The 18,189-nt window shown below is 38.9% G+C and overlaps 1 protein-coding gene across 7 annotated transcripts in view; it reads right to left on the reverse strand.

Annotated features, from left to right (window-relative positions):
* LOC150085455 (uncharacterized) overlaps positions 1–18,189 on the reverse strand; it is a 1,845,429-nt gene that overhangs the window by 628,881 nt on the left and 1,198,359 nt on the right. For all 7 annotated transcript variants that reach the window (XM_090374043.1, XM_090374041.1, XM_090374042.1 and 4 more), the window contains one exon: positions 15,256–15,340. In XM_090374043.1, the coding sequence (XP_090230169.1) occupies positions 15,256–15,340 (85 nt within the window). The remainder of the gene's footprint in view (positions 1–15,255; positions 15,341–18,189) is intronic.

The following is an 18,189-nucleotide window of genomic DNA, read 5'->3' on the forward strand; positions in this document are numbered from 1 at the left end:
CTCTCGTGGTCTTTTGCAGCACATCGAGCACAGGCAGGGTTACCACGACAAGCTGTTTGTGAGTGGCCGTATTTTTGGAATTTAAAACACCTCAGTGTGTTTGGAATATAAATCCTCACGGGGCAGTTTAAGTACCCTGTCTTGAACGTTAGGATGAGAACTTGGGTAGGGATGAGATTCCCATCCTTTTGCATTGATATTATTTTGACAGCCGTCACTCCTTGTTCTTTCAATTCAGAGCAGATCTCTTCTTCAGAGACATGAAGAAGGTTGCACTCTGAAATGACACCTCGTGAAGAGTTCAAAGTTTTGTGGGGGGTTACGTTAATAGGTAATCCCCCTATTGATGTGGCTTTCAGGATTTTTTCCGCTTGTTTCTTATTTGTAACTTCGACCAAAAGGTCGCCAGAACGCAGTCGTTTTACAGATTTAGGTGATCCTGCCAACCCTTCTAATCCTTTCTGGATAAAGAATGGTGACATCTTCCCAATTGACTGCTTTCCGGTGGAATGGAGAATGAGGAAGAGAGTTGTTACTGATGGTGGTGTATCCTCAGTTCTGACTCTTTTTACAGAGGTGTTTTCTGTTTTCATCTCGATTAGGGACTTTGTTGGGGCCCCAGAAGAAATAGAATTTAAATTACTCATATGAGTAAGATAAAAATTTCTGATGCCCTAAGTTGTTGTTGTTTTTTGGTGCAGGGGTGACTTTGGCCATATTGCACTAATCAAAGTTATGAATGTTACATGTGCATGGTGACTGTTATGACATCAGTTAAAAATGGTGATATAATTTTATCAGTTTAATAAAGTGGAAAAATTCCGGCAGATTAGCATCGTTGCCTATGATGTGGTAAAGTGTCAGGGGTTCTTTAAGATTTGGAAGAAACTAAACGAGACTTGGCGGGCAGTGGTGTATAAAGTACACTCAACAAGAATATGTTGCATTGTAAAAGGAGAGTTGCACTGTGTGCATTGCGGAGGATCATTACCTGTGAGGAGATAAAGGTGGGTAATATGACTGTGGCCAATTCGTGCTTTGATTAAGATTATTTCCTCCCTTCTGTTTACACTGAAGCTGGAGGACCATAGTTGCGGTTCAGGTTTTATTTGGAGGAGTTTATTATGCATTTCAGCTTGCCATTGAATTGTCCACTGTTCCCTACATATTCTTCTTATGTTACTTTTGTAGTCAAGATATGGAACGTAATATTGTGATGATTCTCTGTTGGATGGATGCTTAGTGGCATAGTCTGCACATTCATTTCCTGGTATCCCAGCATGGCCTGGGATCCAGCAGAAAATGACCACTCACCGGAGTTTTTGGATGTGCATCAGTTTGGATTTCATGAATTTTATTAAAGGATATGTTTGAGAAGAATTGTTCTGTAAAGCTATAATCGCACTCTGGGAGTCCGTATATATCATGCTTTTATGGATGGACAGATGGACGATATTTACTATTGCAAGTTTGATGGTGTATAAGTCAGCTGTATAGCTGCTGCATTCATTGGGAAGCGATACAGAGAAGGTTTTATTGGGGAAGACGGCTGCAGCACCAATGCTACTCTCAGATTTTGACCCATCGGTATATATTTTTGTAAATTGCAGATGATTTTGAGTGTGGGCAATATGGAGTTGTAGTTGTATGTTGACATTTGCAAGAGAGTGTTTTCCCCAGTTTAGGAAAGAGCTGTCACAGGGTGGTTTAAGATAATACCATGGGGGGATCTGGACTGTTTGGATCTTGAAGAATTTTGTCAAAATCTATATTCCAAATTTGTAATAATGCCTGAAATCTGAGTACAGTAGGCTGAACTGCTCTGGGTTTATTTCTATAGTACATTGTAAGCTGGGGATCATTAATTATCGGTCTAACGGGATGGGTAGGTAGATTTTGGACTTTAGTTGTATAGTTGAGTAGTAACATCTTGCTCCTGAGGTTTAGGGGAAGTTCATGAGCTTCAATGAAAAGAATTTGAATTGGCGAAGATCTATAAGAGCCTATAGCTATCCTCAGGACAGAATGTTGGATAGGGGAAAGCTGTGCTAGCATGCTCTCCCTAGCAGAATCATATACCCTTGCACCATAATCAAGGCGAGATCTGATTAGAACTCTATACAAGTGAAGTAACGTGTATCGATCTGCACCCCCATGATGTTGAAGAAATAATTCTAAGTATGTTCATTTTTTTCTGGCAAGATGTATAGATATTTAACATATTCCACAAAGTTCAATTTGCTATCGAAAATCAGACCAAGAAACCGAATGCTGTTCACAACTGAGATAGGCTGATTTGTTAAGTGTAGCTCCGAGTCAAGATGCATCTTTCTTTTGTTACAAAAGTGAATTACTTTAGATTTTGAGCAAGAGAGTCGATACCTATTCTGTGCCATCCACATCTGATGTTATTAATTGAAATTTGGAGCTGCCGCTCAATGAAGGCCATGTTTTGCAAATTGCAAGAAATATTGAGATCATCGGCATAGAGGTATGAATTCAGTGTTGGGAATAAATTTGGTCATGTGATTTTTTCATAAGGTGGCACTGAGCACAGAGCCTTGTGGGGCCCCTTCTTTTTGTATATATGTTTAGGAGAGGACTTGTTGGTATCGAACTTGAAATGACCTGTGCTGAAGGAAGTTCTGTATGAAATATGGTAAGTGGCCTCACAAGTCAAGGGAATGCAGATCTCTCAGGATACCAAAACACCATGTGGTGTTAAAGGCTTTCTCTACATCAAGGCATACCATGAGTAGATGCTCATTATGGATGAATGCATTCCTGATGTTTGTTCATGTTTGATCATGAGATCCAGTTGTTATTTGGTTTTTTAGGAGCATTAGCAACTAAGGCCATATTGCTCCAGGGATATGCGGTGGTCATTCCCTGACCTTTCCACATCCTCCGTATTTGGTGATCACGGGCTCGAACCCCGGTCTAATCAAGAAGCATATGCTATACACTGTTGCTCTTGCCCACCTGGCTACGGAGGCTCCTATGAGAGATGATCTATTCTTTCTGAAACCAAATTGATTGTCAGAAATTATATTTTTAGAGTCGAGATACCATGTGAGTCGACAGTGAATTATTTTTTCCACAATTTTACTTGAGCAACTTGTGAGAGAAATGGGTCTATAGTTTTGAGGAATAGATTGATCTTTCCCTGGTTTTGGAATTGCTATTATATAGGAGTGATGCCAGGAACTGGGGAACGAATGTTCAAGGAAGATGCGATTGAAAAAGGTCAGCGGTAAAGAGACAGATTTTTTATCCAAGTGTTAGTGCATTATATAATATATTCGGGGCCTGGAGCACTGTTTTTTGAGGTAGATATGGCTTCTTGAATTTCAAGCATTGTAAGCGGTTGATTATAGGGTAAAGAACATGTACTCGTAGGTCTGAAGTTCAGTGTGTACTTTTCAACTAATACCTTGATCTTCTGGAATGATGGGTTGTATGCTGTTGAGGCAGATAACTGTGAAAAAACAGTCCCTAAGGCATTTTCTATATCTATGGGAGAAGAAAGCTCCTGCCCATTCCAATTGAGAAGTGGGGAGGATAATGGGGGAAATTTACCATTTTTCTACCATTGTTTTATTTTTCTCCATATTATTCTTGTATCAGTATTTTTATTAAACGAGCTTGCAAATCGAATCCTAGATTCTTTTTTAGCTTTTTTCCTAATGTGATGGGCCTTGGCTCTGAGTTTCTTGTAGTTTATAAGATTGGCGGTGGTAGGTTATTTTCGAAACATATTCCATGCTCGGTTTTTTATTTTTTTGCACCCTTGCACTCTTCATTCCACCAATAATTTATGGTTCTATGGGTAGTTGATTGTGAAATCGCAGTACATGCAGCAGCCAGTATTTGACTCATAATGTGATCAGTAACTGTGTCAATAGTATCAATAGTATGCTACTGCAACAGGATCTTGAAAAGTTGGGCAGATGGGCTGAGAAGTGGAAAGTGAAGTTTAACATTGACAAGTGGAAAATACTGCATATGGGTAGCAGTAACCACAGAAAAACGTACCAACTGTGCAGTACTACACTCAGGGTGGTAGAGAGCATAAAAGACCTTGGGGTAATTGTGAAGTCAGATCTGAAGTTTTCTGTGCAGTGCAGATGGGGTGCCAGGGAAGCCCATGGGGGTCTTGTCAATTACACTGGAATTCTGTTAGCAGGGATAAGAAGGTGATTATCCCTTTGTATAATGCAATAGTCAGTCCACACCTTGAGTACTGCCTAGATGCCTGGAGGCCTCATTTTAGGAAGGATGTAGAGTTGGTAGAACAAGTACCGAAAAAGGCAACAAGATTGGTGAGGGGAACAAAGGGGTACTCTAACCAAGAAAGGCTTAAGTTCTGCAAATTACAGCGTCTAGAGACTAAGCACATGTGAGGTGATATTATTGAGGTGTATAAGGTCTTGAATGGTTTTGGCAGGCTCAATGCTGATGGGATTCTTTCTCTTGGTCTAGTTACAAACCTGAGAGGGCATATATTGAAACTGAGTTCAGCCCGTTGTAGAATAGATGTGTGGAAATTTGCTTTTAGCCAGTGGGTGGTTGATTGCTGGAACAAACTTTCATCTGTAATTGTGGAAATTGATATTTTAAATGAATTCAAGGAAGAACTGGACAAACTTTTGGAGCAAATGGATGGGTGAAATGATTTTTTTTTTTTTTTTTTCTGATGCTGTATAAGCTTCTTTCTTGTATCATATGCCTCTATCATTTCACTTGCTACGATTTTTAGGATTATTGAAATGGCATATAATGAAAAGAATTGTCATAAACTGCTTTATGTTATTTATTGTAATTTTTATGCATACTCATACATTTAATTAATTTTATTAATAAGAAAAACAAAATACAAATTCAAGATAAAATTACAAAAATACAATTATAGTTACACAATTATAAAAACAATAAATCGAAAATTATTATAATTTTAAAGATTTTATAAAACCTTAGTAATCTTAGATTTTCAATTATGCATTGTCATAGGTTTCAATAAATACCTTCATAAAAATAAAATGGTAAATAGCCTCCAAATTATTTACTTTTATCAATAGACTATTCACTTAGTTTGCTGCCGAAATGCACAATACACTTGCACTGCAATCACATTCTGCAGAGCTGAGGTTCAGGGAACAACTACTGACTGCATGCTGTTGTCGTAGTGGGATTTATTGGTGCAAGGGCTACTATGGCCAAATTGTGCCTGTTACTTTCAAATGTTCATCAATACGTTAGAGATGGGTCTCGAAGTGGTTGTATACATTGATCATTTTTAGATAAATAAAAAATTCTGATAAATTGGCATCATCTCCAAGTATATGTCTTAGTTGCAGTGGTTTTTGTGAATTTAGTAAAGATCTGAAACATGCAATTCTAGCTGAATGGTAATGTGGAAACTCAATGATAATATGCTTCACGGTAAGTGTGGTACTACAATACGAGCAAAGTGGAGAATCTTCACCTAGGAGTAAAAATAGGTGTGTTAGATGTCTATGGCCAATTCGTGCTCTTGCAAGCACAACCTCTTCCTGCCTGTTTAATCGGGAACTGGATCTCCATAGCTGTGGATTCTGTTTTATTTGACGGAGCTTGTTACCTGTTTGGTGATGCCACATTTTAGACCATATCTCAGTGCATATCTGCTGTATGATTGATTTGTAGTCGGAATATGGAACTGGGATGTAACTGAAGCAAGTAGGGTGTTTTGCTGCTTCATCTGCACGCTCGTTTCCTGGAATTCCAACATGGCTGGGTATCCAGCAAAACGTGAGTTTACTTATTTTCACTGAGGTGATATAACTGAGATCTAATGGAAATTTTGTGATTTATTCCGAAGGGCATTCACAGCACTTAAAGAGTCTGTGTAAATTATGATCTAGGTGTTTAGAGGATCGTTAAGGACATTTAAAGCCATTTTGATTGCATACAGTTCAGCAGTAAAAACACTACATTCAAGTGGTAACTGGACAGAAACAGTGGTTGTAGGACTGATTACTCCAGCTCCTACGGATATATCAGTTTTGGAGCCATCTGTATATATTTGGAGACTGCGAGCATTGGCCAATGTATGAGCCGCATGTAACTGTCTAAGATTGTTGTTCGATAGGGATTGTTTTCCCCACTGAAGAAAATAGTTAGCACAAAGAGGTGTATACATTTCCCATGGTGCTTGTACTGCATTTGCAGCTTGAGATATATTTCCAAGATAGATGCCCCAGTCTTCTGTTAACTCTTGTAGCCAGATACCTGCAGGTTTATTTTCATTGGGTTTGTTTCTGTATAAGTTTTCCCACTGAGATTCAAAGAGATATGTCCATATGGGGTGAGAAGGGAGGCTACGTAATTTGGCTGCATAGCTAAGAAGCAATACTTTTCTCCTGAGATTTAGTGGAGGCTCATTGGCATCTATATACAAACTTTGTACTGGGGATGTCTTAAAAGCTCCAGAGGCAATCCTGAGAGCACTATGCTGGACTGGATTGAGCCAAGCCAAAGCTGTCTTATGTGCAGAATCAAAAACTGGAGCTCCATAGTCCAGACAACATCTTATTAAGGTTTGATATAGATGCAGAAGAGTGAAGCGATCGGCTCCCCATGCCATGGAAGAGATAACTTTGAGGATATTCATCTTTTTCATGCACTGCGTCTGCAATTGCCTTATATGCGCCTGAAAAGTAAGTTTAGTGTCGAGTACTAGTTCCAAAAGCCAGATATTGTTGCTAATTGGTGTTTGTTGGATTCCTAACCTTAGTTCAGGATCTGGATGCAGCTGACACTTTTTGCAAAAGTGGATAGCAGTTGTTTTTGTTGCAGAGAGGTGATAGCCATTATGAGATGCCCACGATTGTATTTTGTTTATTGAGAGCTGCAATTGACGCATATTTTGTGAGTGGCAGGATATTGTAAGGTCGTCTGCAATAAGATAGGTGTCAACATTAACTGGAATGTTCTCTGTTGCATTGTTTAGCTTAACTGCAAAGAGCATCACACTAAGAACTGATCTTTGTGGGATCCCTTCTTCTTGGACAAATGTGCAGGATAGAGAATTGCAGTAACGCACTTGAAAGGTTCTGTTTTGTAGAAAGCTCTGTATGATTAGTGGTAGCTGACCCCGGAGTCCTGTGGCATACAGATTTTGAAGATTGCCAGAGCGGCAGGTTGTATCAAAGGCTTTCCTCTATATCCGGGCAGACCATGACAAGATGTTCTTTACAAATAAATGCATTCCGTATGTTGGATTCTGCCTTGATCATAAGATCTAGAGTTGACCGATTTTTTCTAAAGCCGTACTGGTTCCTATTCATTGTCGAATGAAATTCTAGGTACCATACTAATCGAGCGTGAATCATTTTTTCTAATGTTTTACCAAGGCAACTACTAAGAGATATTGGTTGTAGTGGGATTTATTGGCGCAAGGGCTACTATGGCCAAATTGTGCCTGTTACTTTCGAATGTTCATCAATACGTTAGAGATGGGTCTAGAAGTGGTTGTATACATTGATCATTTTTAGATAAATAAACAATTCTGATAAATTGGCATCATCTCCAAGTATATGTCTTAGTTTCAGTGGTTTATGTGAATTTAGTAGAGATCTGAAAGTAGTAGAGATTTTAGTCTTGTGGATTTGATTGATCCTTTCCAGGTTTAGCAAAGGCTAGGACCATTGAGTGGCGCCAAGAAAGAGGGTAGTAGCCTTCAGAGAATATCCGGTTGAAATATACCAGTAATGAGTTCAGAGCTTTCTTCTTTAGGTGTTTGAGCAAGATATAGTATATCCCATCAAAACCTGGTGCACTATTAGCTGACCTATTTAAGGAGCTCTCTAGTTCAAGTAGTGTAAAAGGTCAATTATATGGAAGAGATGCCGTTGTATTAAAGGTAAGCTTATGTTTTTCTGTGTTGGCTTTTATCTGTTTAAAGGCTCACTCATATGCGGATGTGGCAGAGAGTTCAGAAAAGGATTCGGCCAGGGTGTTTGCAATTTCTATTGGAGAGGAGTAATCTTTACTCTTCCAACTTATAATAGGTGTTAATTCCAGGTGGGATTTACCATTCATCTTTTTAATTTTGTTCCAGATTTTTCTGCTCTGTATTTTCATTAATGGTGGAAGCAAACCCGATCCAAGAATCTTTTTTCTGCACATAACGTGCCTTAGCTTTAAGTTTCTTAAAATTTATCAGGTTTTCAGTTGTTGGGTTCTTGTGAAATAGATTCCATGCTTTATTCTGTTCTTTTTTGGCATCATGGCATGCATCATTCCACCAGGCATGTCTATGAGGACCAACTCTGGTTTTGGTTATAGAGCAAGTTGCAGCTGTTTTTATTTGTGTAGTGATTGGTCAGTAACATCATCTATAGGCTGGCTTTTGATGACTTGATCATCAAAGGAAACTGCATTGGTGAACTTGTTCCAATCTGCATTGTTAAATTTTTATTTTATGTGGCTGGTTATATGTGAGGTTCTATTTGTTTGCAATTTGCAAATGATCGGATAATGATCACTATTCAGTGGGTTACTTAAAACTAACGACTGTATAAGTGGGAACAGTTTTGGAGAACATATTGATAGAGCTATGGCAGTAGATACTCCGGTGGGAAAGTGAATATAAGTGTTAGCATTAATATTTAATAATGTGAGATTCTGATTATCAAGAACTGTTTCAATGAGTTTTTCCCGTTTGTCTATCTTGGGAGATCCCCACATAGGATGGTGCCCATTGAAATCTGCTAGAAGAATGAAAGGGGGATGGAAGCTGCTGAATAAGATCCTCCAGCTCTTTTACAGTAAATTCTTTGTTTGGGGAGAGGTACACAGAGACTACGGTTAGCATAAAACTCAAAAATACGTACCGCTACAGCCTCTAATGTGGTCAGTAGATAGATCTGTTTGGTAGGAACCTTGTTGTCAATAAGTATGGCTACGCCAACTCTTGTTGAGTTAGTGCTGTTTCTGTCTTGTTGGTAGATACTATAGTTTTTAATCACTGGAGTTACCTGTTGAGTTACATTGATTTCTTGCAGGCAGATGATAACTGGATTATTCTGTTTGATGAGATCATAAATATCAAAAATATTGCTTCGTAGAACTCTACAGTTGCATTGTATAATGTTCTGCATTATTTAGTTTTAGAGGTTGTAGCTGGTTCTGTCTGTTTTTTGTATCCAGCCTGTTTGAAATGATCTAGTTTTATCCTTTCTTTTTTCTGGAAGGCAAGATGCCCAATGTCCATGTCGTCTTCTGCGTGTAAATCTAAAATGGCCTCTTCTTGCAGGGTACCAGAATCTATATCCATATTTCCTGAGCATGGTTGGTCTGCAGTGTTTGACGCTGATGCTTTCAATTTTGTAGTTTCTGGCAAAGTATCAGTTGCAGTTGGTGGCACTGTTAGTGGAGTATTGCTAGCACAAGTTACTCTACATTGTTCTGTAGATTGTGATTGTGGGTACGAAAGCACTGATCGAGCCCAATCGGCAATTGAAATGGATGGGGATACTGTGACTGCCATTTGTGTACCTGTTGATTGATATTTTTTTGGTTGCTGCAGCATAGGTAACTTTTGGCATGTTTAGCATAACATGCTTCCTAGTTTCTTGGTAGGTGATCTTTTTTTCAACTTTGTATTTTTGGATGTTTTTTCCTAACCTCCAGAGTTCACATGCTTTTTAATACGCTGGGTGCTGGCCTTTACAATTTGGGCATTGTGGCATTTGGTAGAGGTAGCAAGATGTGGCATCTTGCTACCTCTACTCTGCCAGATGGTGACTGGAGGGAGTCCGAGTAGTGTGTATGCGGAGAGCATTGTCGAGGCCACGTTATGTCAAGGATCTGGGTATATTCTTACCGTGTGTATGCCATATCCAAAAATTTCATTACTTCATACAGCATGTCCCACTCACTTTTTCTTACTATTGAATACACCACGAATTGTCAAACTAATAGAGCAAGCTTATCTGTGAAAAGATCTAAACCTCCCAAGCACTTCCTAATTCATTTCACAAATATACGTGGTCTCAATTCTAATCTCAACGATGTCCATTTCCACTTGCAGTATGCCAAACCCCATGTACTTTTTCTGACAGAATCTCAGTTATCGGTTGATTCAAATACTGCTCATCTCAGTTGCTCAAATTATTCGCTGTATGATTCCTTTCGCCTCAAAGGTGGTACTTGTGCATATGTCCGTTCTGATATTCCCTGTCAGAGACTTGGCAATTTGGAATCTCCTATCTTTGATCTTCTCTGGCTTAAAATCTCTCTACCTCATTGTGTCAAATTCATCTGTTGTCTCTACCGTTCTCCCAACTCCACTAATCACTTGGAGCTCTTTGACTTCCTCTCTTTGCAACTTGACTTTCTCCAGTCCAACTTTCCTAACAGTGAGGTAATTTTCCTTGGTGATTTTAATGTTCACAACTCCAGCTGGCTTCCGTTTTCTAGTCATACCGAACCAGCTGGTCGAGATGCTGAGGCTTTTGCAATTACTAATGACCTTGCACAGATTGTTCATTTACCTACAAGAATACCGGACAATCCTAATCATACAGCCAATAGGCTTGATCTTTTTCTCACAAACAACCCTTCTAAGTACACGGTTGATATGAGAGGTCCTTTTGGCACTTCAGATCACAACTTGGTGATTGTCTCTTCTCCAATGGATCCTTTATCTCATGGCTATTCCCAACCTCGTGTTGTTTGGCATTACAATAATGCAAAATGGGATGACCTGCAAGACTTCTTTTCTTCTTTTCTTGGTTGGATTACTGTTTCAAAACTTCTGATGTCAACATTTGCTCAGACCGTGTCAGTGAAATTATTCTTGCAGGAATGGAATCCTTTATCCAACACTCCACTTTAAAATCTCTTCCTTTAAATAAACAATGGTTTTCCAATAAATGTGCTAAGGCTGTTCAAGAGAAGAATGTTGCATATCGTAATTGACTTGTTTCTAATTCTCCAGTTTCATTTTCTGCCTACACCAAAGCTCGCAACAAATGTAAAGCAGTTATTAATCAGTCCAAACTAGAGTTTGAACAGGCTAAGAGTAGAAAACTTGCTTCTTGCCCTAATGGTAGCCGAGCATTCTGGTCTCTTGCCAAAGCTATTGGCCGCAACTTTTGTCCATCTCTGCTCCCACCTCTGCCCAAACCAGATGGTTCTGTTGTCACTTCAGCCAAGGATAAAGCTGACCTGCTAGCATCCCATTTTTCTTCCAACTCATGTATTAATGATCTTGGTAAAATACCTCCCACTATTCCCAACAAGCTCCATTCAATGCCTCCTCCTGTGGTATTCCGTCAAAAGGATGTCAGAAGGATTTTGATGAATCATGATGCCAAGAAAGCTCCAGGTCCTGATGGTATTTCTCCACTTGTTCTCAAAATCTGTGCTCCTGAACTTACTCCTATTCTTTGCCGCCTTTTTTCACTTTCTTATTCCAAAGGTGTTTTTCCTTCTGCTTGGAAATTTGCTCATATCCAGCCAGTTCCTAAAAAGGGTGACAAATCCCTCCAATCCAATTATCATCCCATTGCAATTACTTCTACTCTTTCTAAAGTAATGGAGAAATCAATTAACCGCCAACTCTTAAACTACCTAGAAACCTTCAGTCTGATCAACGATCGCCAGTATGGATTCCGTCAGTGTCGATCCACTGGTGATATTCTGGCTTATGTTACCCATTTATGGACTAATTCAATGGAAAGGTTTGGTGAAACAAAAGTAGTTGCTCTTGATATCTCAAAGGCTTTCGATCGTGTCTGGCATAAAGGTCTTCTAAACAAGCTTCCATCTTATTGTTTGCCAAATGTTTTTAGTAATTGGTTATCCAGTTTTCTCTCTGATCGCTCACTGAGGGTGATGGTAGATGGCCCTCTGTCTTCTAACTTCTCCACTAATGCCGGTGTCCCCCAAGGTTCAGTTCTTTCTCCCACTCTTTTCCTCTTGTATATTAATGATCTTCTTCCATTGACTGGAAATCCTATCTATAGTTTTGCCGATGATAGCACATTGCATTCCACTTTCCATTTTGAGAAACCTTGTCCTGCTCGATCAGCTTCAACTTCTCGAAAATCTGCTACCAATTCCTTAAATGCCGATCTTCAGGTAATTCTCCAGTGGGGCAAAGACAACTTAGTTGATTTCAACCCTTCTAAAACTCAGTCTTGCCTTATATCTCGCAAAAAGGATTCTGCTGCTCCTATGCTTATCTTTAGTGACACTCCAATTTCTAGGCAAAATGATATATCTCTTTTGGGGATTATCCTGACTTCTAATCTCTCTTGGCACAAACACATTACAAATATTGCTTCCTCTGCATCTAAAAAACTTTGTTTTCTCTTTCGCTCTCGGCGTTACTTTTCTTCCAAACAGCTGCTCACTCTGTATAAATCGTGACTCCACCCAGCCATGGAATATTGTTCCCACATCTGGGGTGGTGCCCCCAAAACCTCTCTCAGGCTTCTTGATTCCATTCAGAAGAGGACAGTTAGGTTAATTAATGATTCATCTCTAACAGAGTCTCTCCACTCACTGTCTCATAGATGTACTGTTTCTGCTGCATGCCTCTTCTACAGATACTTCCATGGGCACTGTTCTTCTGAATTGGCTTCTATAATTCCCGCTCTCTCTTTCAAAACAGTCCGAACACATGCCGCGACCAGCCAACATCCATTTACTGTCCAACTTCAAACTCACAGAACCAACTTTTCATCTTCCTCGTTTATTCATTCAACTGCCATTTTCTGGAACAACCTTCCTTCATACATATTTCCTGAAAATTACAGTCTACAGAAGTTCAAGTCCAATGTCAACAAATATCTTCTTTCATCTTCTCAATCTCCAACCCAAGCACGGTACTAAGTACTATAGGTTCTAATACCTCTCGTGTTTGGGGTTTACATAAAAAAAAAAAAAAAATTTCTGCAGTGCAGTCTGTGAATGGGGTTTGGAGCCGCAGTTCGGGCAGGTGGAGTCCCCTCGACATCCTGTTTGTGAGTGTCCAAATTTTTGACATTTGAAACATCTGATTGGATTGGGAATGTAGTGATGTACTCTGCAGTTCAGGTATCTGGCTTTCACACATGATGGTAAGGTTGGTGTACCGAACGTTAGTATAATGTTCCTAGTGGGAACAAGTTCACCGTCTTTTTTTAACATTATTCGTTTAGCTTGAACAACTTTTTGCTCTTGTAATTCTTCTACTATCTCATCTTCAGCGACATTCATCAGATCCCACTCTGCTATAACTCCTTTGGAGCTATTTAATGTGGCATGAGATCCAAATTTTTGATATTTGAAACATCTGATTGGATTGGGAATGTAGGGACGTACTCTGCAGTTCAGGTATCTGGCTTTCACACATGATGGTAAGGTTGGTATACCGAACGTTAGTATAATGTTCCTAGTGGGAACAAGTTCACCCTCTTTTAAGAGGGGTGACCTGTACAGGTATTCTGCCAAAAGTTGACAATTTCAGTAGAGCCTGGGAATGCTGATGTTTAGTTGTTTCAACTAGTAGATCTCCAGATCGGAGTCTTTTCATAATTTTCGGTGAACCAGCCACACTTTCTAAATATTTCTGAATTAGAAATGGTGAAAGGGCACTCATAGGTTTGGATGAAAGGAGAATGCAAAATGAGGAATGTTGGATATTCGTTTTCATTCTCATTTTTGCGTAGTCTCTTAGATTGGGATGCGTCACGTTCGGTTTCATAAATGTTGTGACATGAGCATCTGGGCTCAAGTGCTGGGTAGTTGTTGCAATCCATGGTTGCTCCTTTTAGCCCTGGAGGATAACTTTTCCCCCAGGTTACTGGCCCCGCCACGTGGAGGCAGGAGCAGTGCCACCAGTGACCAAGCGAGAAGAGATTAGTGGTTAGTGTGTTATGTAGGTTAGTTCTATATATAGGAAGAAGAAAGGTACCTTTCCTTTCTTTTGAAAAGCTTACTTTTTTATTGAGAAGAGCAGAAAAGAAATAACTTAGTCAACAAAAACTTGAAAATGCTCTGAAAACAGCTAATTCTAGAGAAGGCGCTTTGAGATTCGCTTTTAGACTCGCTTGGCACTCGGGGCCCAGACTGCATGCAAGTCTATGCCAGCTTACCAGTGTTGCCAGAAACTATGCTTTCTTACCATTTGGCAACACTGCTGTTTACTCGAGACATGATATTTGGCACAAATTCAAATGATTCATTAGACATTGAGTACTCAAAATGTTAAAAAAAAACATTTAATAACAGGTAATATAATAAAAATTACAATAAACATAATTTCGTGATATTATTCTTCAGCGGGCCGTTATTATATATATTGAAAACAACCACAGGCAGCAGTATGTATGTTTGTGGGCCAGATTGAGATGTTGCCCACCCCTGGCCTCTACTAATGTGAATGCTAATAATAGCGAACACAACTTGAAAAATAATTGCATACAGAGGAAAAGGCTTGAAATCTATCAGAATAAATTATAAATGCCTTTACTGGAGTGAGGAGTAAAAGAAAAGTGAAATTCTTTCCATTCCTGACCAAATGAAAAATAAATAGTGAACAAGTCAATCAAGACAGTAAGTCATTAATGTTGACTAAAGTTTAACAATGGTCTGAGCAAATTAGAACATCATCTCACTGGCCCTTCCAGTTTTTCACCTCTGCAATTAAGCTTTCTGCATAATACTGTGTCTCAGTTTTATTCTTTGAGAATATAAGTCAGATCTAATAAAATCTGTTTAATCTTATTAGGTCTGACATAATGCTCTTTCGAATGTATTCCAATCTCATATAATTTTTACACTGGCGCATGATCATACCCTCAGTATTTCAGACATCATTATTTCATGTAAGTTCGGTGTGTGCTTCTTGGTGTGCTTTTCATCCAATACTTTTCATTACATTTCAAAATTCGCATACTTTGATGGTTCTTTCTTTTAAAACTGTAATACTGTTTGGTTATTTTATACCTTAACAGTTACAAGGCTGCATAGTCTGTAAACCTCTTTTTTGGAAAGATGCTGACCTGTTGGAGATAGTGCAGAGGTTTCTTTCAATTTTTCATTTATTTCCCAGAGAATAGTAATTATGATAATTTTCAAAACTAATAATTTTAATCACCTATTTTAATTTAATCTGATAATTAATATTTAATTTTTAATATAAACCACCAACCAATTTCAAGAATAAAAGTTATTGTGTTTAATTCTAAAAATAGTGGAATAATGTAATTTAGATCTTACCAGAAGCATTTTTCATAACATCTTGGCCAGATATGATCACATTCTCTTCTTCACCTTCATGCTTATTTACCTCAATTTTTAGTGCCTAGTAAAAATATTTTATTCATTTGAAAATAATCCTTTTGCTGCACAGTATCAGATTTCTTTCAAGTTTACAATCCATCCAAAAAAGAACATTTTAAATAAATGAAGCTTGCAGAGTTTAGAGTTAACGTTAATTTAAATGTAGACTAAACATAAAAGACTGATTTTGAAACAGTTTCTTATAAACATTCAGTAAAACATACTTTCTAATAAAAATAAGTAAATAAATAAAAACTATTAATGTATCAAAGATGTTACATTTTACTATTAGGAAAAATATAGAATCTTTGACACTAAGGTCAATATGGCTGAGGCTGTTTGGTTGCTTGGTTGGTTGGATTTTATTGGCGCATTAGCAACTAAGGCTATAATGTGCCAAAACCTGGTCATAAAAAAGTAAAACTTTCAGTGGCCTAATGAATTAGATCACTCAGTCAAGGCATAGAAACAAGTATAAACTGTAAAAGACAAATATCAATAAACAACTAACAATAACAAGGTAGATTTAAATACGAGTAAAAATTTAGTAGATTTAGTAGATTTAAATACGAGTAAATACGGTTTACCGATTTTAAAAAGCTAAAAATAGCAGACACTTGGTCATTGTCGGATAAATTCTGATTGTGTATACTGCTCAGTCAGATGGTTAAAAGCGGTAAAACCTATATTGCTAAAAACTGGACAGTCAATTAAAATGTGTCTGATTGATAAAATTGTGCCACAGGACTCACACATAGGAGGATCATCATCCCTCAGCAAACATAAATGAGTCAAATGACTATGTCGTATGCGGGTCTGGGCAAGAAAAACTTCCTCCTTATGATTCCTGCGCAGACTAGACTGCCACGGTTCAATTACAGGCGTTATACAATATAATTTATTCGTAGTCTGTCTATTCCACGAATCCTGCCATTGGGAGAATATCTTTTGGTGTATTATTTGCCTGTAGTCTGTATAGGGGACTGAGAGGCAACGATTATTATTGGGAATTGCTGATTTGGCTGCGGTGTCAGTCAAATCATTTCCCGTAATCCCAATGTGGCTGGGAATCCAGCAGAAGTGGATATCATATTCACGTTCATGGAGAAAGTGAATGTTCTGCTGAATGCAAGACAGAACCGGATCAGGATTATATCTCACAGTTATTAAAGCCTGTAACACGTTGAGAGAGTCGGAATATAAAATGAACCGTAAGTATTGGCATTTACTAATGTGATCCAAGGCTAACTCTATAGTGTGCAGCTCTGCAGTAAATATGCTGCATTCAGATAGAGAATCTGCTCCGATGTAGTGGTGTCTGTAAAGACAGCAGCAGATCCTACACACGATTCCGACTTTGAGCCGTCTGTGTAAACTGTCGCGACATCAGAATGTTCAGCTAGGTGTGCAATAAAGCTGTAGATAGACAGATGATGGAGTGTCTGAGTTTCCCCAATTTTTAAGGGACATGTCACATGCTGGAACATGAGCATGCCAGGGTGGAAGAGGTTGCTTTCGTGTTTGGGCAACCTTGTCTACCTTGATATTAAGTTCTTTGAGTAGCTCTTGGAGACGAATACCAAAAGGATGATTGGCAGTCTCACGGGTGTTGTACAAATTTCCCCATTGTGGCTCAAAAACGAATGGCCATGTAGGATGGTCTGGCAGAGATTTCAGTTTTAAACCATACTTTAGAGACAACTGCTTGCGTCGGAGCGATAACGGTGGTTCGTTTGCTTCAACGTATAAGCTCTGGACAGGAGATGTTCGATATGCTCCAATAGTGATGCAGAGAGCCTGATGATGGACAGGATCCAGCATCGAAGTACACTGTCTCTAACCGAATTGTATACCAGGGACCCATAATCTAGGCTGGATTGTACAAGCACACGGTAAAGCCATAAAAGGGTGCATCGGTCTGTACCCCAAGTTGTAGAGGAGAGAGAGAGGGAGAGAGAGTATTCAAGCCTCTTGTGCATTTTGTACGGAGTTGAGGGATGTGATCCAGAAAGGTCAGCTTTTTATCAAATACGAGTCACAAGAATTTTGTGTCCACTGCTACTGGAATAGCATTTTGTCCAAGCCTTAATTCAGGTTCAGGATGAAAATTACGCTTACGACAAAAGTGTAGGCAAACGGTCTTCTGTGGGTGGCGAGAACCTGAATCCATTAGACAGTGCTCACAAATTTAGGCGATCAATGGCTTTTTGCAGTTGTTTTTCAATAACCCTCATTTTGCATGACTGAAAAAAAAAAAAAAAAATGCTAAAGTCATCAACATAGAGGGCACTGTTTGCAGTTGGAGGAAGTTGTTCTGTGATGGAATTTACTTTGATGGTGAAAAGTGTGACACTTAATACTGATCCTTGTGGTACTCCCTCCTCTTGGCTGAAGGAATGAGAGAGTGAGGATCCCACACGAACTTGGAAAGATCGATTGGCTAAAACGTTTTTAATAAAAATGGGGAAATGCCCCTCTAAGACCAAGGCTATGCAAATCTTTTAAGATGACAAATCTCCAAGTTGTGTCACGCTTTCTCCATGTCAAAGAATACAGGCACCAAATGTTCATGTTTTAGGAAAGCATCTCGGATAGATGTTTCCAGTCTAATAAGATGGTCCAGAATGGAGCGGTTCCGTCGGAACCCGCACTGGATGTTAGAGAGAAGGTCATTCGATTCTAAATGCCACATTAATCGAAAGTTAACCATTCTCTCTAGGATTTTGCACAGCCAGCTAGTCAGAGCAATAGGACGATAATTAGTAGTGACTTTTGGATCCTTTCCTGGCTTAACAAAGGCAAGAACGATTGCTTTGTGCCAGGAATCTGGAAAGTGCCCTTCAATAAAGATTCTGTTATACAGAAGGAGCA

The sequence above is a fragment of the Mastigoproctus giganteus genome, chromosome 5 (assembly GCF_048544385.1).
Source record: "Mastigoproctus giganteus isolate SK-2022 chromosome 5, ASM4854438v1, whole genome shotgun sequence".
In the NCBI taxonomy this organism is placed as follows: domain Eukaryota; kingdom Metazoa; phylum Arthropoda; class Arachnida; order Uropygi; family Thelyphonidae; genus Mastigoproctus; species Mastigoproctus giganteus.